Source organism: Sinocyclocheilus anshuiensis, unplaced genomic scaffold (genome assembly GCF_001515605.1).
Source record: "Sinocyclocheilus anshuiensis isolate Anshui unplaced genomic scaffold, SAMN03320099.WGS_v1.1 scaffold2192, whole genome shotgun sequence".
Classification (NCBI taxonomy): domain Eukaryota; kingdom Metazoa; phylum Chordata; class Actinopteri; order Cypriniformes; family Cyprinidae; genus Sinocyclocheilus; species Sinocyclocheilus anshuiensis.
The window spans coordinates 112,548-134,592 of NW_015542463.1; the positions used below are offsets into that span (position 1 = coordinate 112,548).

Genomic DNA, 22,045 nt, shown 5'->3' on the forward strand with positions numbered 1-22,045 from the left:
CCTGTCTGTTCTCACTGTGGGCTTTGGGCTGGCCGGAGCAGAGAAACAGGGTCTGAACCTCGCAGAGGGAAGCTTTAATGTCCTGGTTGTTCGGTAAGCAGGGTGAAATTCATCTGGTTGTATTCCTTCATCATTGCAAAGGAAAGGAAGGAATAATTCAGATCAATCATGCAAATGTCTTAGCATTTTGGATTGCTCTTCAGAAATTGAAAAATTTCAGCATTTTTTCAAGAAGCAATTTTTAGCAACTTATTATAAACCAAGTGCCTTGTCATGTGATATGTTTGAATTTCTGTAGAGCTTTAAAGGAGGAAAATCTCTGTTAAAATCAAATGGTTTGCACCATGCTGGTTTTGTGGTATGTGCAATGCTGTCCAAATCTAATTTGTACAGTTTAGTTTTGAAGTGTTTGGTTTTCACTGTAAAAGTGCAGAGTGAGAGATGATAACACCGTTGTGTAGCCCAAAAAAAAAAAAACTCTTGGCATCAAATATAACAATTTGCTCTAGTGGCCCAAAATTTCCAGTCAGCCATCAAAAAAGTCTCAACTCATAATATGCATAATATATAATCACATTATAAAAGCTTTTCTACTTAAAGTGAGAGCCTTTTGGATGGACGTGATTCATTTAAACACCAGATGATGGAAAAGCAATGACGACCTTTTGCTTTATTATTGTTGGAGTTGTTTGTAATGGCACTCTGTTTCTCTCAGGGTGACTGTCCTGGCTGCAATATGCACCACTCAGGCTTTTATGATGTGGAAATTTATCAACTTCCAGCTACGACGATGGAGAGAACACGCACCGACTCAGACCTTAAAGAAGAAATCATCCTCTTCTAAGAGCAAATCAAAGAAAGGTCAGTATTGCCCACTTAAGATCAGTTTACACGTTTATTCAAATACCACACACTATTCTGATGTTCCAGTTAGGGGTGGGCGATATGAGTCATTTTCGAGGCTGCTGCCACTTTATTTTACCAATATACAGACATGCATCTGATTTTCTCCCAACTGTTTACATTCCCTTAAGACATAAGCGTTTACATAAATACTTGCCAAAATGGCACTTTGACAATTTTGTATGTATCTGACCATCGAAACGCAGAAAGCCAATAAAGACAACTAGGTTCTGGATTGTATGCTGTCTGAGAGATGTGCATGTTTTGGGTGTAAGTCAGCGCAAGTACTGTACCGAGTTCTTTTTTTGCGGCTTATTGCACTTAAAGGGATAGTTCACCCAAAAATGAAAATTCTGTCATTAATTACTCACCCTGATGTTGTTCCAAACCTGTAAGACTTTCGTTCATCTGATGTCACATGGACTATTTTAAAGATCTCCTTACTACATTTCTGGACCTTAAACACATTGCTGTCTATGGAGGGTCAGAAAGCTCTCATATTTCATCAAAAATACCTTAATTTGTGTTACGAAGATGAACGAAGGTCTTACAGGTTTGGAACGATATGACGGTGAGTAATTAATGACAGAATTTTCATTTTTGGGTGAACTATCCCTTTAATAACACTCTTTAGCAAAGCACATCTAGAATCTACATTTAAGCAATAAAGTACTTCAGGTTGTACTGTATTGTGAATATAGAGTTGTTTTTAAAGCGTATTGCTTTTATTAAGCAAAATCATTAAATTTAAAGATAATTTGTCTAACAATGAAAATTGTCATTTACTCACCCTCAAGTTCTTCCAAGCCTGTATGAATTACTTTCAGCTACTGAACACAAAGGAAGATATTTTGAAGAATTTTGGTAACTAAACAGTTGATGGTAGCCGTTGACTTCCATAGTATGGAGAAAGAAAAAAAATACTATGAAAGTCAATGGCTACCGTCAACTCTTAGGTTACCAGGATTCAGCAAAATATCTTCTGTGGTCGGCAAAAGAAAGAAACTCATTTTAGGAACAAGTGGAAGGTGAGTAAATGGTGACAATTTTCATTTTTGGGTGAACTATCTCTTTTAGTGGCATCTTTCTACCTAGAGATGCACTACAGGGCAAATGTTTGAAATAATATTTTTTTACTTTTTGAAAGAAGTCTCTTATGCTCATCCAGCTGCATATATCTATTCATAAATATAGTAAAAATACAGTAAAAACAGTAATATTGTTTAAAATGATTACAATGTGACTAGGGCTGCACGATATATCGTTTCAGAATCGATATCGCGATGTGCGCATCCGCGATAGTCACATTGCGAGATGTGCGATGTTTAGTATACTGATTGTTATATTTATACTGATTGTTTTCTTTGAACACACAGACACCGTGTCTACACCGGACGTGAAAAGCGACAGTTGCAAATCATTTGACCTTTGTGTCAGTTTGTCATAAATAAAACTGTCAGGGATTTGTCGTGTCACGCCACCCACATCTAGTGTATACAGCATCACTGATTATATTGTGTTCTTTAATATTTTGACGAGTCGTGCCACGCCGCTCGCGTCTGGTGTACACGGTGAGAGCCACGCAGATGCATGTGAACACTGAATTCCATTCACTTGCACGTCTATCTGTGCCTGAAATGACACATACATGCGAAATTGTCAAAATGCATGTCTCTGCAAGTATCCTTGTAAACACAGGTGCTTATGGTTTAGGTGAAGGAAAACAATTGAGAAAGAAAATGGATGTGTGTAACAGTATATGGGTTCACAGCAGTTTAATGTTCCTGAGGCTTTCTGTGTCACGAATGTTAATCAAACCACAAAACACAGGAAAAATCACTTTCGTAGCTTTAAAACTGATTTATTAGATTTAATTTATACAGTGAAGACTATGTAGTGTTATTTTACATTTGATTATTCAATGTCTGTACCTGAATACTATTAGGCTTACCTAAAAAAAAATATATAAAGCACTGTTTATTTCATTTGTATCTTTGTTCTGTTATATTTATCCATGCTTGCAATTTGTTTATTTTCTATACTGATTTACTCGCCTACAAAATCACCCTAATCATTGATTATTTTTATTCAAGTCATCTGGTGTGTTTTTTTTTTTTTTCAATATCGCAATATATATATATATATATATAGCAGAAAAACAAAATATATCGCAATGTGAGTTTTTTTTTTTTTTTTTCAATATCGTGCAGCCCTATATGTGACGTGAAGTCCAAGTAATGGTAACCCATATTCAGAATTTGTCTTCCGTATTTAACCCATCCAAGTTTGTGCACACACGTTAGGAGCAGTGAGTAGTGAACACACACACAGCCATAGCAGTGGTGCCCGAGGAGCAATTAGGGTTTAAGTGCCTTCCTCAAGGGCACCTCAGATGTGGGTATTGAGTGTGGCAGAGAGCGCTGTTCAGTCACGTCCCCCACCGACATTTCCTGCCAGTTTTGAGACTCAAACCTGCAACATTCGGGTTACAAGTCTCTATGACTCTCTAACCATCAGGCCACAACTGCCCCTATTTAAAAGAACTGTTGTCATTGCTGGAGTAATGACTGCTGAAAATTCAGCTTTGCCACTACAAAAATAAATAACATTTTTAAATATATTAAAACAGAAATAAGATCTTTTAAATTGTAATTATTTCTGATTTTGTATTGCTTTTACTGTATTTTTGATCGAATAAATGCAGCCTTGGTGACTATAAAGAGACTTTTTTCAAAAACATAAAAGAATTGATTATCCCAAACCTTTGAAAAATAGTAACAGCACTTCAGGTGTCCAGACAACAAAATCACTTGCGTCAAGCATCTTCTCATTTGTATTTTCACAGCCAATGGTGTGAACGGATCTGTTGGTGCCAGTGGAGCAGATTCCCCAAGAGCGAGGAAGGAGAAGTCATCATAAACTGCTCTTGGTCCCAACTTCTGTCCTGGCTGAAATCAGCCTGATCATTCCTCTCCCTCCTCTTTGTCCAACAGTTTATCTGTAGCCCCTTTTCCCTTTCCCCTCTTGTTTATCTGAAGAAAGAAAAAAAACAACTTGCAATATGGCAACATCCTCATCCTGCTCCTTGATACTGAATGCTGTATTTCATGAAGCCATCCAACTATTATGTCTCTTTGCAAGAAGGGCTTAAGGAAAAGTGGCTTTGGGGGATTTTGGAGGGGTTCTTTTTATTCCCCCCCTACATTTGTTTCCTTATTTTGAAGGTCCATATGCTCTTTGCTTTATTTGCTTAATGCTGCAATCCCAAATCCGAATCTATGATCCAGCCATACCTACAAAGAAAACATGAAAGCTGTGGGGAAAATGTAACTTATTTTTACAAGTGCCTAACCATACATCATTTTGACAGATCAGAGAGGAATAATTCAGTATTTTAACTCGAGTTTGAAATCAGGGTTGTATTTAAAGTTCTCTGAAGGCTCACAGTTTTTGTTGAATCTATCCTATGCGTTTAGAACCACGTCTAATGTCTCTTCATTTGTGTTGTATAAACGCATTCACATTTTTCATTTAAAAAAAGATCACAAGCAAAAATTTTCATTTTATGCCTTTTTTTAATGAAATCCATTTGTTGCACTGTACTGCATAATTGGTCAAGTTAAGCAAAAAAGTGTAATGCTCCACAAATTTTGTTAAATTAGCAAAGGATGATGAACAAAAGCTGTGTGCTTTTGATTTGTCAGTAGATTATACCTTTTATTCTTGAACTTGGCAAATCTGACTTTGCTGTTCGGTGTTGATAACACATGAAAATGTCAAATCACAAGTGTCATTCCAGTGTGAGACTGAAGTCAGGATCTAAGGAAAAGTTCTCAGAAATCATTTTCATAGATTGTTTTGATTTAATAACAACAGTACATAGAGAAAGAAGTTCAATAAAAAAAAAGCATTGTCATCTCACATTTATTTTACCCAAGTACAACCAATGAGAAAGACAACCAGTGAATACATTAATATAAATGTTGTTTTCACAGTATTTGTCCCCATTTCACTGTATTCTTATTAGTCTATATTTGTTTTACCACATTAGAAAATAACGGTCAAAACATTTTCAATATTAGTTTTTTTTTTTGTGTATAAATTCGTGACAAGGGGTTGAATGGCTTGAACCGCTCAAAAACAGTCAAGTTTTTAAACAGCGTTTCAGTAAATTTCTACTCCGAGTTGGTCAGAAAGCGCCAAATAACACTCGTGAACAGTAACCATAGCAACAGTTCGAGAATCTATGTCATAGAAAAACGTTAGGCCTAATAATAATACAACAATTTGTTTGATAACAAATGTTATTTAATAACTTAATACGTAATTCTCAAATGAAATACAGTAAAAAAGCACACTGAAAACTGGATTTATTTCATTTTGCTTCACGAGGTAATTTTCCTTCAAATGTTGGTGTTGAACATGTAGTGGCGCTGTTCGCCAAGATTTTTCTTAGTTGTAAGCCCAGTGATATTTATTGGTTTCGCAAACCACTCTGCGCGTATGCTGTGGGTATTTTTCATTAGCAAAAGTATAAAATATGAAACCAAAATAACATTTCTATTAATGCTTTCCTGAACTGACAGTACAGTCTCTTTCGGGACGTTTCGTTGCGACAACCCCGTGCTGTTTCACAATTGTTGTCAAGCGCGTGCCAATCTGAAAGAGTGAACAGCGAATATTGCACAAGTCACTGTTTGCAGATTTCCCTTTGAGAGAATTTACATTCGCTGTAGACCTTTGATCGACACGGGTTGCAACTGTAGGATTCGTTTCGATTCGCCCGTACTTCATCTCGCTGGCTGGCTGGCTGGCGTTCACATGGAAGTATTTTTATATAGGAAATCAACCTGTCGCCGTGTGGATTTTGATCGGATACCTGACATATTTGGGGTTTATTGCTGTGCTGAGTAATCACGGTAAGCTTTGGCTTTCTGCCCGATCAAACAGTCACTGAACTCGTGGCCATTTGAGGTTTGTATTCTGGGAGAAAAGTAAGAATTGTCTGTATTTGATAACTCGATGCAGTTATGATACATGGTGGAGTACTAGACTATTGAAAACCCCCTTATGAGGTAACCCAATGAGGGCCTCCTCATTGTTTTTCCACAGATGTGCATAGCCTTTAAACGACGGCTAGAGATGTGGACTCGTAATCGAGGAAATGTGATAAATGCAAAACTAATTTAAATAGCTTTTATATCTTATTATTAAGCTATGTGTAATAACGTCCTTCAGTTATGTGACAAAATCAACATATTGATTGTTTTTCAGTATATGGAAGACTTGAGGCGATGAGATGTCTAGAAGGTGAAAAAAAATACTAATGATGGATAAAACTGGATTTAAATTGATTATTTGCTATTCTCAGACCCAAGCGCTCTTGAATTTTCTCTTATATTGCCAAGGCCTTAACTTGGTCAAAAAGGTTCTGATGTTAAGTTTGTACTTTTTGTTAAAAAAAGTTTTTATTTGCTGACAAATGTAGATTAAATGTATATTAAGAGTCATAAATCATAACACGCAGGATGTGATGTATGGAGGTCTGGAAAGCAGTTTCATGTGGGTCATCTAATGTGATTTTTAATTAAGCTGTTATGACATTGATAATAGAGTGCAGATTGCTTTGGGTTTGGAATAACAACAACACCGGCTCGACCACTCTGGCACACTTTTTCCTCCCACAGCACCACTTTAAAGGGGAAAGCTTTTGTAAACTGGCCTTTCAACACTGTTTTGATTCCCTCCCGTAATATTATGAAACATCTCCTCGCAGTTTAAAAAACACAAAGGCAGAAAATCCAATCCAACGGGTGAGCCGTGTCCTTACGTTTGCTGTATCATCATTTTGCCCCGTTGCTCACTGCAAGGTTGCTATGCAGGCTAGAGTAAACGAGTAGATACTGGTGCCCATAGTATGTGGGGGAGGTTTTGCTGGCGAGATAAACAAGCAGCCAGCCATCGTTAGGCATAAGGCAGCAGAAACATGGCGGCGGCAGTTAACTATAATGCTGTTTCACCAACCCGAAGGTCAGAGCTGGACATAACGTGCAGGATTTAAAAGGAAACAAAACACTGTAAGTCTGACATGGTTGCAAATGTTGATTGTTTGCCGGTGAATGGCGGTTTGGGGTGGCTTTGTAACGCGATTTTTACACACTCGCTGCAGGATCCAATCACAGTTCCGCGGCGGCGGTATCCTGCATTAGCTTGCTAAACCAGCTACACTCGCTATTTCAGCCTGGCTACTTTGCAAAGTTAGAGAGTTGTGTTTTGCCTGTTGTCGTTGTGTAAACAAATCGCTTTGAGCGACCTTGAAGCGGATGCACGGCTGTTATTGTTTTAACATTTCAATTGTGTCGTTGATTTACTTGATTCGACCGCGCTGCTCGCATTTGAGCGATTAAGTTTAGCCAGCTCCCCCTTCTTATTTGCCTGGCTAGCTTTAGCCTGCGAGCCTCCATCTGACCAGGCGAGGAAGGCAAGTCCAACGATATTCAGTGGTATTTTAACTTTATCTGGCAGAGCTGTTACATCGTAACGTGTGAATGGAGTTCCACTGGAATGCTTGTGTTACACTGGAGCCAGTCAGACTGTAACCGTTCTAAAGCGAGCCGCTAAAAGCAACAATGTAGCGTTCGCGGGCGCGTTCTATTGAAAGTAAACGCGCGTTGTTATTTGACAGTCTCCGCGTTTCGTTTCTGTGCGGGCTGAGATTAGTGAGTCAGCTCTCTGCTCGAACTACTGCACGCCACGGTTCGGTTTTCTGGAGCTCGACTGATTGAAGAAAGGAAAAGTTGGGGCGCCAGTAGCTGGGAATGCTGCTAATTAGCATTTACCTCGTGATTAGCCTGAACTCCACTATTTTCACAAGCGCTTATATGTGGAGCAAAGGCTGCTTTTGTCGTCCAGCTCACCGGGAGGTCTTTAGTTTGGTCGACAGAGTTTGTATCCGCCGTGACGAGGTTTAACGGTGTATGACGTCACGCCGCCGGGTAGTTCATTGGGTCTAGGTCATGTTTAGATGCACCTTAGCATTTAAGTCGTAACACCTCATATAGATACATTTGGCCTTGAATACGTGTTTTTTTTATTTGTTTGTCTACATTCTATTGTTGTTGTTTTTCTCTCTCTCTCTCTCTCTCTCTCTCTCTCTCTCTCTCTCTCTTTCTTTCATCTCTCTTATTTAATTCTCATTAAAACTTGGCAATATTGCGAGTGTGAAATTGTGAGAATAGGTTATATTTTTTTCCCCTTAAGTATTCCAGTTCATTAACGATGCCATTGACGATTTATTTTTATAACATGTTACAATGCAAGTTCCATTTGTTAACTGCTTTGGTTAATATGAACTAACAATGGAAATTACTTAAAAAAAAATTAACATGATCTAACAATGGACAGACGGCTGTATTCGTGTTAACTAACGTTAACAAAGATGAATAAATACAAATTATTACTCGTTTTTTAATGTTAGTTAATGCATCAACTAATGTCAAATCATATTAAAATATTTGGAAATAAGAAATACTATTCACTTTTACAGCCCTTAAATTTGATCAGAACAGTTACAACAAACCAGAAATAAATCACAAACAAACACTAAATTTAATATGCTATTAAAATGTGTGTTAAAAAAATGCTTTTTAATAGAATCCTTGGTTCATTTCGAGTCACAGGTGACAAAACACTTGTGATTCAGTAAGAGTGTTTTTGATTCACTATAAAGAACTGGTCCATAAGATATGTTAATGTAAAAAATCTTGTATAATATAACTTGTGTTTGTTTGTTTGCTGGTTTTTATTGTATTTGTTATACTTGTATCTTTTTTTTTATTGTTTTTGCCATGAAAATAGCCTAAGATGCAGACATGGCATTAAAGGGGTGATACGATGCTTTTTTTAAAGATCATTATTTTGTGTATTTGGTGTAAGAGAATATGTTGACATGCTTTAATGTTCAAAAAACACATTATTTTTCAAATACTGTACATTATTGTAGGTCCTCTATGCCCCAATATACTATACTGGTGATTCGTTTGGGAATCGGACTGCAATGGTTGCTGTATGTTTACGATTCAGTATAGCAGTGTTGCGTTGCAACTAGTAAATGAAAGTAGTAAATTAGGGCTGCACGATAAATCGCATGCGATATTTAACGCGCAAATTAAACACTGCAAGAGTATTTTAGTATTTAGTATCAATATGTTCTGTTAACTGAATCGAATGTCATGACAGTTCTGTTTGAACCTGTTTCCGTATAAGAACAGGTTCTCAGCTCCCAAACCCTATTGGTTTTCTCCATTGGTGGTTTATAAGAAATTATCTGCTTGAATGCACAAACTTGGAGCCTATGCACTGACAGCTGGTGCTCACCTCAGATTTGCATCAGTGCTGCTAAGAGCTGCAGTAGTGCGACTCAGCCTGTTGGACCAGTAGTTCAGTTCATGCTAGCTTTGTTACCCACCTCTTACATCATGCTGACACATTCCACAGTAGGGCTTGTGTGGTGAGCAAATGCTCCCACAGCCCAACATAAGAGTAATATGGCCATTGCTTTAATTAGTTTGACTTGTGAACAATACAGAGTATTTTTTTATGGTTTTATGTATATGCAAGCAAGCTTGTTATTCTTAAAACTAAAATAGCCTTTTAAAAATAATTTGAACTGAAATAAATCTAAAACGCTTAAACTTAGACTTAAAAAAAAACTGAATTAAAAAAATTAAAGTTCAAAAACTGAAATAAAAATAAAACAATACTAATAAAAAGAACAAAAGCACATTCAAAATTACTAAAATAAACTAAACCTTTACAATTCAAAAATAAAAGCCCCCCCCCAAAAAAAAAAAAAAAATTGGACTGTTGCCATTTCCAAATATTTTTGAAATTTACTAGCAATTTCTGCGTGAAATTGTTTTTAAATTTTCTCAAACCCAGTTATTTATTTATTTAGCTGTTTACCAATAAATAGGTCAAAAGCCTGTGGTATGGCCTTAAAAAATTCAGAATCTGTATGATTTCAGTTAGATTTTAGATAAATTTACTATCATTTTCTGAGTGAAAATTGTTTCTACATCAATTTTTTTTCTTTATTCATTTTTTTCAGTGTATTAAAATAGTTTTTTAATTGAAGTAAAGCTGAAATACTTAAACTTTGACTTAAAAATTTTAATAAATTAGAAATTTTTCTTGGCAACTAACTGACATAAAAGAAGTTGTAGATCTAAAACTAGGGATGCACCGAATTTTCGGCCACTGAACATTATCGAAAGAGAAAAACGGCCGAAAATATGCATATAATATATATGGCGCGCCCCGCACCGCCCGGCAATGTTCAGCGAGCAGGTTTCACTATTCTCGTCACTACGCGGTTTGCTGTGGCACTAAATATTCCACTCTATGAATGTGCTTTTGTATCGCTCATCCTCACCAAAAAAGCAAAGTCCACTCAAATAACGCGCTGAAAGAGAATTTTTATGTAGTATACTTGTTCCTGTTTGCAGTAGCGCTACTGTGCTGTAATATGCTGTAGTACAGCTGTACCGGACAACACTGGTAAAATGACGATGCCCTCTCGTGACGCTATGCTCTGCTGCTCACATGCTCTGATAATAATAGCTTTGTAGGACTATACATTATTTGGATAATTAATTAGTCAAAAAAAACAACAACAACTTGATTCTGTTACATAGTGAATAAAAATAATATATTGATATTCAATATTAAGGTAACACTTTACAATAAGGTTCTATTAGTTAATGTTAGTTAATGTATTAACTAACATGAACGAACAATGAACAATACATTTATTACAGTATTTATTAATCTTAATGTTAGTTAATGAGAATACAGTTGTTCACTGTTACTTCATGTTAATTCAGAGTGCATTAACTGTTAACAAGCACAACTGTTGATTTTAATAATGCATTAGTAAATGTTGAAATTAACATTAAGATTAATAAATGCTTAAGAACTATTGTTCATTCTCAGTTCATGTTAACTGAAGTAGTTAACTAATGTTAACTAATGAACCTTATTGTAAAGTGTTGCCAATATTAATATAAATTCTGTCCAGTTTTATTGTTATTTCAGTAAAAGTGTGTTTATTTTATTGGCTTGTGTTTTTTAAATTAAGTATCATTAAAATTATTGAGTTAAATTAAAAAGTCTTACAAAGTTACTTTATTTAATAAAATAATAAATAATCATTACAAAGCAGTTTCGGTTTTCAGCCTAGTGCATCCAGAATTTTTTTGGCCTAGAATTTTCATTTCGGTGCATCCCTATCTAAAACGGAAATAAAAATAAAGCAAATTAATAATAAAAATAACAAAACCACATACAAAATTACTCAAATCTACTTAATCTAGAATTTTACATTTGAACAAAAATCTTAAAAAAAGTAAAATAAAAGCTAATTCAAAATATTAACAAACACTACAATAGTATATAAATAATACTAAACTAACTGCAATAAACATTGTAAAAAAAATCAGTTTATTGGAGTATATTTTACAAGAAAAAAGTATTTGTTTTTGTAAAAAAAAAAAAAAAAAACTATTTTCTTTGTAATTATTTGTGAAATTTACTAGTAATTTCTGAGAGAACTTTTCAAATTTACTCAAACTCGGTATGTTTTTTCAAATGTCAAATGCCTGCGGTGTGTCCTTTAAAAATTCTGTTATCAGTATGCAGATTTTGTCAGAAAGCATGTACTTCCATCTGTAGTAAAAGCTTTCCTGACATCCTGTAGTAGTAGCCGGCTTATTTAGGGAATGTTTTCAGTCAGCCAAGACTGTCAGAATGCTATGATGTGGTAAGATGTATTCCCATACAAACTGCGGTGTGTGTGCCGATATACCGGCAGGACTCACCAGCGCGCATGCGTGTACGCAGATGCCGTCTAGGTCTCCGTGGCTTAGCGGCATTCACGCGTGGCAATCTAAATATGGCATATCCACCAGTGGATGCCGTGGTCACATGACCTCCCGGCTGCCGGCGGTGGGGTGGAAAGCGGCGCGTTAGTTCACATGCAACTAGCCAGCAGTCCAGATCCATGATTTCATCCTGGATCAGCTGACTTTTGACTCGCTCTATTGATTGAGGTATTCCATCTCAGTGAATCGCAGGCTGATTGTTGAACTTTGATCTTCCGGCAAAGTGCATTCGCCACAGTCGCAGGCCTTCAGCTCTGGGCAGCCCGGTCTCCACGCATGCTCAGCAGAAGGTTTAAAGGAACAGAAATTTGTCATGAGGCTGTTTGATTTTCACGCGACTGTGACAAGATGCAGTCTGTCAGTTATAGGGATGATCATATGAGCCACTATCAAATCAAATCAGTGTCAAATGGCATCAGATTGACATGCAGGGAAGCACAAGCACTAAAATCATTGGCTGAAAAAAATCACAAAGATACAGTCGTAACACCCTCATTTTTAAATGCGTAACGTGGGAAGTGTGTTTTACCGGGACACAGTAGCTCTGACTGACTGTAACCAAATTAAACCTAATTAGAAGAAAGCTGGAAAATGATGACCTTGTCCAGCTTGATTAGGTTAGACCGCGGCTGAATGTGACCATGCCTCCTCTCTCACTACCTTTCATTCGGTTCTGTGCGCGGGTCCTTTTTTCAGTCTTGTCTCAAATTACACTGGGAGCAAAGGGCAGGGAGGAAACCAGGTCTGCCTAAATGACATTGCTGCTCACATTCAACAGTAATGTGCTTTTCTCAGGAAGCATGTTTACAAAGCTTCAGCTGGAGTTTGTCAAAAAAGCTGTAGTTAGAACTAATAAGCAGTGACTCAAGTCGGAATAGCACTGTATGATGTTAGTAGGGCTGTCAATTGATTAATTAATTGCAATGTTTAATTAATAGATTAATTAATCAAATTTTTTCATGTTTTACTTTTTTTAGAATAGTTTTAACATTAAATTTATAGCCCTAATTTTTGATATTTTTTACTTTCCTAAAACACTTTGCTTGCCTCTACATGCCTGAAATTGAATGAAATTAATTCCATATGCTAATTAATTGCATTTTTCCCATTTTTTCATGTTTTATTTTATTTTTTAGAATTAATTGTTTTAAATTTACAGCCTTGATGCCATTGTTTGATTTAATTTTATGTTTGTTTGTTTTTTGCTTCCATAAAACACTTTTTCTTCTCTACATGCCTCACATTTAATCAAGTTAATTCCATTATATGCTAATTAGTAGCATTTTTTTTCATGTTTTTATTTAATTAGTTGTTTTACTGCCCTAATAACTTTTTATCTTTTTGTATATATTTTTTGTGCTTGCCTAAAACAATTAGTATCTTCTCCACATGCCTCACATTTAATCAAGTTAATTCCATTATATACTAATTAATTGCATTTTTTTTTATTTTTCATGTTTTTTTAGTAGTTGTTTTAAAATTAAATTTACGTTGTAATAACTTTATCATTTTGTATAATATTTTTTATCTTCCGCACATGCCTCACAATTATTCAAATTAATTTAATTATATGCTAATCAACTGCAAATTGTTTAAAAAAAAAATAATACAAAAAAAAATTTATTTATTAGAATTGTTTTTAAATTAAATGTATAGCTGTAATACACTTTATTTTTTCTTTTTTTTTTTTTTTTTATAATATTTTTTGCTTGCCTAAAACATTTTTTATCTACTTCTCCACATGCCTCACATTTAAAGCAAAGCAAAAATAATTTCAGTAATTGTTTCTTGTACTCCTGAAACGATACTGAATGTAAGTTTAGGAGCGTGTTGCCAGGGTAACAGTGGGTAGACGGGCCTGAGGCCTCACTTTTTGCTTGCCTAAAACATTTTGTATCTACTTCTCCACATGCCTCACATTTAAAGCAAAGCAAAAATAATTTCAGTAATTGTTTCTTGTACTCCTGAAACGATACTGAATGTAAGTTTAGGAGCGTGTTGCCAGGGTAACAGTGGGTAGACGGGCCTGAGGCCTCACATTGATGGATGAGCTGAGTTATAATGGCTGGGTTCATTCCACTCACCGCTTCCTCTCACAGACATACCGTCCTTGCACAGAGTCTGACCCAGGATTGCTACACACATCTCTCTCAACTCCCCACTTCTGCCTAACGAGCCTACTGTGTGTGTCCATGATGGCTCTCAGACTGTTCAAAATGGGCTGTCTCTGTTGCATATTTGTTTAGTCTAGATAGCTTAGAGTACTTTAAAATGTAGCCCATTCAAATATTGAAAATGTCTCGATTGTGGGTTTTTTTTGTAACAATTTTTTTGTCTCCTTTTATGTTTTACTAATGTCTTGAATGTGAAAATTTTAGGCCCCGATATGCTCATTGTTAAAGTAATAGCAGGGCTCGCAAAATTTCAAAATCGCTGGTAGCCCTTCGGGCAGACATTCTTCAGATTTTGGTAGCCCAAAATGAATTTAAGCCTTCATTCATTTCATTTTGGTAGCCCGAATATAAAAAAAAAAGACATCGGCTGAAATTCACTGCGGACAAATCAGCATGATTAAAAAGACTTCAAATAACAAGTCAAAAGAGTAGGGGTGCAACGGATCACAAAACCCATGGCTCGGATCATATTGCATTATCATATCAGATTTTGAATAACAGATATTATTATTAGTAAAAAATTATGGTTCTTTATTATTTAAATAACAAAATACTTCTTTGATACCACAGCAAAAACTAGTAGCATATAGGGATGTAACGATTCACTCAACTCGCGATGCGATGCGATTCACGATACTGATTTCACAATACAATTTTCTCACAATTTTTCTTTTTAAGAAAATGAGATTTAAGACGAATTATAAATGAAAAGCTGTCCTTTTATTATTTCTTCAACAAAATGCTGCACAATTCTTTGTGAAATTGAAATGTGTCAAGTAATAAAACTAACTTAAAATTTTAATCAAATCTCTTCATATAAACAAGCTTTGGCTGTGCTTTTTCCATTTTAAATCAGAGGCAACCACTGCATTTTAATCACGATCCAAACAAAGATGCTAAATACATGGTATTTAGAATGCAATTAGATTGTATAATTTCGAAATTTGAAGCAAAAACCGAAGGGTCTGATTTTAGCTTTGTAAATGAGACGCAATTGTCACTCTCTGACAGCAGGTGGCGCTTATGGAACAGCCCGTATTTATAGGCTGCTGCCCCTTTAAGACCGAATGCACGGATCCAATATAATGATGCACTTGAGATTTCTTTCTCCACTGTTTACGTTCACTTAAGACATAACCCACTGTGTTTACAAGAATACTTGCCGAGACCGTTATTTTGAGATAATTTTGTGTGTATGTGTTCATTCAGATGCAAGGATATGCTAAAGAGGAATCGATTCTGTGTACACACACTGTCTGAAACGCGGCTCTCTGTGCGCTCTTTGAATGAGTGCGTGTGAATGGTTTAAAACACTTGAATGTTTAAATCGGCAAGACTTAGAAACACGTGCAAACGATCAACTACGATCCGTTTTACCCCTACAAGCTAGTGAACAACGCAAATCAAGGAAGGAATTTTATATAACTGTTCAAGATAGCCCGTCGGGCAGGGTGGTGAAACATTTTGGTAGCCCGACTGGAAAACACAATAGCCCCGGGACGTCGGGCTAGCGATTTTGTGAGCCCTGAATAGTTCACCCAAAAATGAAAAATCTGTCATTAACTACTCACCCTCATGTTGATCCAAACCCATAAGACCTTCGTTCATCTTGGGAACACAAATGAAGATATTTTTGATGAAATCTGAGAGCTCTCTGACCCTCCATAGACAGCAAGGATATTACCACGATCAAGGCACAGAAACGTAGTAAGGACATCGGTAACCCAGAACGTAATCTACGTAATCAGCGTTGTTTACGTTCAGCATGCACACGCTTTCTACTGAACATAAACAATGCTGATTACGTTCTAGGATACTCTCCAAAATGGCGGAAAACGGTAACTCGAGGAGAAGAATTGCTGAATAAATTTTTATTATTGTTTTCTTTGCGCACAAAATTTATTCTCGTAGCTTCTTACAATTACGGTTGAACTCCTGATGTCACATGGACTATTTTACCGATGTCATTGCTACGTTTCTGTGTGTTGATCGTGGTAATATCCTTGCTGTCTGGAGGATCAGAGAGATTTCATAAAAAATATCTTAATTTGTGTTCCGAAGATGAACAAAGGTCTTACGGGTTTGGAACGACATAAGGGTGAGTAATTAATGACAGAATTTTCATTTTTGGGTGAACTAACCCTTTAAATACTTTTACATTCTTCACTTGGGTAAAAATTCGTAATATCTGAGCAGTTTGCAAGCATCCTGATGCCGCCCACACTGCTTTGTGAATATGTAAATTTGTGCTGCACGCTTTCCTCTCAATAACAAAATAAACACACAACAAACTTGACAGCTTTGAGAAAACAGCTGTTAAGCAAGCATCTGATTATATCGATGTGGATGTTTGCAGCAGCTCTGCACTTCCCTCATATTTATGTAGCACTTTATACTAGGGCTGGGCAAAAAAAAATCGATTTTTCGATTAATCGTTTTTTTAAATGACGTCGATTCGATATCGATTCTCAAAACCCGCGAATCGATCTTTTCCAGTATTTATTTCAGCACACATTTAAAATAAGATCTGATTAACGTGAATCTTATCATTAGTCTTCTCCACTAGATGTCACCCTTATTTACCTTGCGCGATGTTACAACAGAAAGCCTGTCATTCATTCAGCACTTATCATGGCCATACGCGTGATTCGCAATGCTCAGGTGAAATGCTATAGTAATACTATAAATCTGCGGAAGCATTTGATATCACGCATAAGTCGCCATGATTTCCGCAATGAATGAATGGCGGATGGCGCGGCGCACTGTTTTGTTTACACGTACTAAAGCGCAGATGACGCTCGCGGTGTTTTCAGAACTATATTCACTGAATGTCATCAAAAAAATCGAGAATCAAATCGAATCGAGAGCTTGCGAATCGAAATCGAATCGAATCGGGACATCTGAATCGATACCCAGCTCTACTTTATACAGTAGATTGCTTTAAAGCAAGCAGCTTTACAGCATCAAATATGAAAAAGAGTGTCAGTGTTGCTTTCAGTTAGAATTACAACTTTGATTTCTACTATAAAGCAGCTCTCCAGCTTGTTTATGTTTTTACTCGTGTCTGACTCGGACTGAACGGAGTAAATGAACTGGAGAAGTAGTAAGGTGTTTACCAGCTTGAATGTTTAGGTATTAAAGGGGACCTATTATGCAAAATTCACTTTTGCATGGTGTTTGGACATAAATGTGTGTTGGCAGTGTATGTACACAACCACCCTATAATGATAAAAATCCACCCACTCCTTTTTTTAATCCCCATAAATCATAAGCAGTGTCTCCCTACTACCTGTTTTCCGACTTGGTGCTAATGTGACGTCGCATTAGCCACAGGCCCTGCCCACGAATGTTGACAGACACTGCCGTTTTAACATAGAACTGCCCTAAACGAGTTCACAGCGAGTTGTACAGAGTGTTTATTTGCAAAGGCTAGCACCAATATTGCTGGAGCTTGAGCTCTTGAAGCTCCGCCCTATTCTCCGGGAGCACCAGCTCATTTGCATTTAAAGGGAAAGACGAAAACGGCGCGTTTTGGCTGATACCCTAAAAGTGGCAATTTTAACAAGCTGTAAAAAATGATCTGTAAGGTATTTTGAGCTAAAACTTCTCACACACACACACACACACACATACTCTCTCTCTGGGGACATCAGAGACATATTTTACATCTTGTAAAAAGGGGCATAATAGGTCACCTTTAAATAAGCTCAAGTGTGTAGTGTATGAGCTGTCGGAATGGATTGAGAAGCACATCGCTAGACCTCAGCTGCGATTACATTTCATTTTTAATCGAAGAAAGGTTTAAGGGCAGGCAAGAAGGAGTGTTACTGATCTGGGCACTGAATACGTCGCTCTGCACTTACAAGTGAGACGCTCTTTCTCCACTCAAGTACGTATTGATTTGACTTTGGCTGGATGACATTATGTTATTGCCACAGATATTTACTGTGAAGGTGGCCTTACACAAACTGGCTCACTGCTAAGATAATGGAGGTCATGTAAGCTCCACAAAGAGCAAATGTACCATAGCTGAAGGAATATTCCTGGTTGGGTTGAGCTCAAACGATAGCATTTGTGGCATAACATTGATTAGAACAAAAAAAATGAAAAATGTACTCATCCCTCATTTTCTGAATGACGCAGCTGACACAGAACAGCATACGCTGTTTACGTCCAGCTGATACTCTCCAAAATGGCGCTGCGGAGGAGACTAATTGTTGACTAATTGTTGAATAAAGTCGTTTTGTTTTTTCTTTTGCGCACAAAAATTATTCTCGTAGCTTCGAAAAATTACGGTTGAACCCCTGATGTCACATGGATTATTTTACAGATCTCCTTGCTACGTTTCAGGACTTAAGTACATTTATTTTGAATTGCTGTCTATGCAGGGTCAGACAGCTCTCAGATTCCATCAAAAATATCTTAATTTGTGTTCCGAAGATGAACGAAGGTCTTATGGGTTTGAAACGACATGAGGGTGAGTAATTAATGACAGAATTTTCATTTTTGGGTGAACTATCCCTTTAAGATCGTGAGGCACTTACAGTGGAGGTTTGTATGGCTAAATTTTGGAGGATGTAAAAGAAGAAATGTGAAGCTTTTGAATTTCATTAGAGCATTTACATTAATTATTTTGTTGAAAATTACATCTTGCAATCTGTTTCAATCATTTTTGCAGGTGTTTTAGGGTTTGTGGATTTGCTCTGCTTTGGCAACAAGTTATAAAACTGTATATAACTTTACAGTAAAAGTTAGTAAGCAATTTTATTCACACTAAAATCTTGTTTGCGTCTTGTGGCTATACTATTGAAACAGTCAGTATTTTAGCATTTACAAATCCATTCACTTTGTAAGTGCCTCATGTATGTTTTCATACACTAATTTTTGTCAGTTGAAATGAATCCAGTTCAATTTCAGATTCTGAAAGTTGTTTATTTGAGCCCTAAATGTTGAAATCCAATGCACACATATTCATTTACATAAGCATTACATGTATTCCGAAACATTGAGGTGTTTACATGAAGGCTTTTCAGTCACACTTTATTTTAAGGTCCAATTCTCACCATTAACAAACCATTAACTATGTTTTTTTTCCTTAATAAACTCCTAATTTGCTGCTTATTAATAGATAGCAGTTGGTAAATTTAGGTATTGGGTGGGATTAGGGATGTAGAATATGGTCATGCAGAATATGTGCTTTATAAACAGCCAATATGTTAATAATAGGCATGGTAATAAGTAGAGCCCGACCGATATGGGTTTTTTGGGACCGATACCGATATTTGGGAGTAAAAAAAAGGCAGATATATCGATAGAATATATATACATAAACACGGAATATCATGTGAAGTACACTTCGCGGGGCGCTTACGGTCGAATAAGACAACGCTTGAATGCTGCTGCCTGAACAAGAGACCTCCTTACTGAAGAGAAAGTGTTGACTGGTGTCACTATCTCGCGAACGCGCCTAAGCTACTAGTTGATAGTGAGAATTGTTATACTAACACGTTATACTAAAGTGTTACCGACTTTTCAGTCTGACTGAGCCATCAATCAATCTGATTATAAACAGATTATTTGAGTGCATGTAAATAGAGTTGGGTACCAAAATCCGGTACCAATATGGCACCGGTACCTATGTAACCGGTATGTACTAGAACCGAATCCGAACGCAGATTTCGGTGCCTCATGAGGCAGAAAATATGTTCTATATGCTACTTTAAAAATAATATATCGATTAGCAATAAATTAGGGTGACCATACGTCCTCTTTTCCCTGGACATGTCCTTATTTTGGACTAGGGCTGCACGATAAATCTCATGCAATATTTAATGCGCATCTTGTCAGAAAGCCAGTTCTGTAATCAGCGGTAAATCTCCATCACGTGCGTGCTTTCACATGTTAATCCCACTCTCGCTGAATCTCTGACCATTGCCGCCTGCTCCCACAACATGTGTTTCGCTCCCGCGATTTTCGTGTGCACTCATTTAAACATTCTAATATTGTGTATAAATTTGGCGCATCAGGGAGCCGCTCTCAGGATGCGGTGTATTTAAATATTTTTGAATGAGCGTTTGCGCTGTTTACTTTCACTTTCGATTTCGCAATCACACGCATGTGTAAAGGGAGCACATCTTACAAGATACTCCAGCATGGCCTTGTCAGTCATCTCTACTTATTCTCGACCTGTGATCAGGCAAATCCGACTCCGGTAGCTCTCGTTAGATGCAGGGTTGCCAAGTCCGCGTTTTTTCCACAGAATTGGGCTACTTTTAAACTGTGGCCGTGGGTTGATTTTCCCAAGTGGGTTAAAGGTTTGAAATATTGCATAAATTACATTTGACTGAAATGCTTGTATTGAAACATTTTGCATTCTACCTATGATAAAAGTTTCATGGTCTTCTACATTAACTGTTCCCTCCTGGTTTAATGACCTGCCCAGCTCAATCCAAGCAGCTGAGTCCTTAATATTTTAATGCTACTTCTAATTTTAGCTGCTTGTTTTTTTTTATTAAAGGGGTCATATGATGCGATTTCAAGTTTTCCTTTCTCTTTGGAGTGTTACAAGCTCTTGGTGGTGCACAAAGGCTGTTTCTAAAAAAAAAAAGGGTCAATTGCGACTTTGCTATGACAATCTGGCACTTCTGAATCAGCGACTGTAAGTATGTTTTGTTATCAGTTTAAGATTTATTTATTTATTTTTTAATAAGTATCGGTTTAGGCACCGGAACCATTTTAAGTATCGATTTGGCACCGGTATCGAAAAAAAACCCAAACGATACCCAATCCTACATGTAAACACAGCTACTGTTATAGTTTTTTTCTAGGCTATTTTTTTTTTTTTTTATGAAAATGGGGCACAAGGGAAAGTTATTTAGGGAAGGGAAGTTAGTTCTGTAGAAATTTCTGAAGAAAGAAGACTTAATTCAAATTCACCATTTGCTCCACTTGTTCACCAATGAATTGTGACCTACGCCGATTCTGTTTATGTCGGAAGGAAGGGTCTTTTACCACAAGAACAAAAATCAGTCATGTTGAAGGCTACCCACAAGTGTAGTTCACGCACTTTGAAGCACGTTTGTAGACGCCCAGCATGGTATCGCTGAGATCTCTGTGATGGAATGTAGCGGGGTTTTCCACATTATCACTGGGTCTGACTGGTTACGCGCAGCTGGGCGCTCAACCCAGTTAATGAACCTGACAAATGAAAGTTAGTAGAAAGATCAGCGCCTTCTTACCAGCACCCTCAGTGAATCTAAAGGTCCCCATGTCGTCAGAGGATATGGACTGCAGCTATGTGGAGAGGATGGTGTTCTTTTCACCGTTGTCTGGAGGTCTCTGTATGCTGGAGCCCAGCGTGTGCCTGGCAGCAGACCCAGAGTGTAATCCTTGGCATCTAGTGTGGCCTGGCACCAGTTCAGAAACCCACAGTTAGAGTGGTGTGGGGGGTTAAAGTTCCTTCCTTCAACTTTAAGAAATGCCAAGTTGAAGGAAGGAAACAATGATCACAGGGCAGGTTAACCCAGGGTGGCCACAAGTTGAGCTTGAGGTTAACGCTGCCAAGAGATGTTGTGCGGCTTCACTTTCGCTTCATTAAAGAGATGTATGCGAGGCTTTCCTGTCCGCATTGTAATGTCGAGTCAAGCAGTGGCCAACTACACATTACTGTACTGTGTAAAGAGACCACAGAGACCCCTGCGCAGATTTGAAGCGCTTCAAGATTGCTTCCTGTTCACTGTCAGAGACCCTCGACTGAACTCGACCACATTAAGATCCGGTTCTTATTCGTATCTGGTTTTGTTTAAAAAAAAAAAAAAAACTAAATGATTTTCATGATGGTCAGTTCTGTAAACTGTTAAAGAATTATCTTTCTTTTTTGCGTCATGCATAATACAGTATTCATTGTCACGACTAGAGGTGGGCAATACAAGCAAAAAGTTAATCTACTAAATCACAATATATACTACCATTTAATTTGATGTTGTTGTTTTTGAAAGAAGTCTCTTGTGCTGACCAAGGCTGCATTTA

The 22,045-nt window shown here is 37.1% G+C and overlaps 2 protein-coding genes across 6 annotated transcripts in view; both read left to right on the forward strand.

Annotated features, from left to right (window-relative positions):
- The window catches only part of LOC107693805 (translocating chain-associated membrane protein 1-like 1), an 11,808-nt gene extending 7,864 nt beyond the window's left edge, over positions 1-3,944 (forward strand). The window contains exons 7-9 of the mRNA XM_016493323.1: positions 2-93; positions 716-861; positions 3,749-3,944. Of these exons, the coding sequence (XP_016348809.1) occupies positions 2-93; positions 716-861; positions 3,749-3,822 (312 nt within the window). The 3' untranslated portion in view covers positions 3,823-3,944. The remainder of the gene's footprint in view (position 1; positions 94-715; positions 862-3,748) is intronic.
- A 1,302-nt stretch (positions 3,945-5,246) lies between these two features.
- Positions 5,247-22,045, forward strand: part of ncoa2 (nuclear receptor coactivator 2) — a 113,900-nt gene continuing 97,101 nt past the window's right edge. For 3 of the 5 annotated variants that reach the window (XM_016493318.1, XM_016493321.1, XM_016493322.1), the window contains exon 1: positions 5,247-6,980. The gene's annotated coding sequence lies outside the window, so the exon portion shown is untranslated. The remainder of the gene's footprint in view (positions 6,981-22,045) is intronic. The other 2 variants (XM_016493319.1, XM_016493320.1) reach the window with 2 other exon arrangements.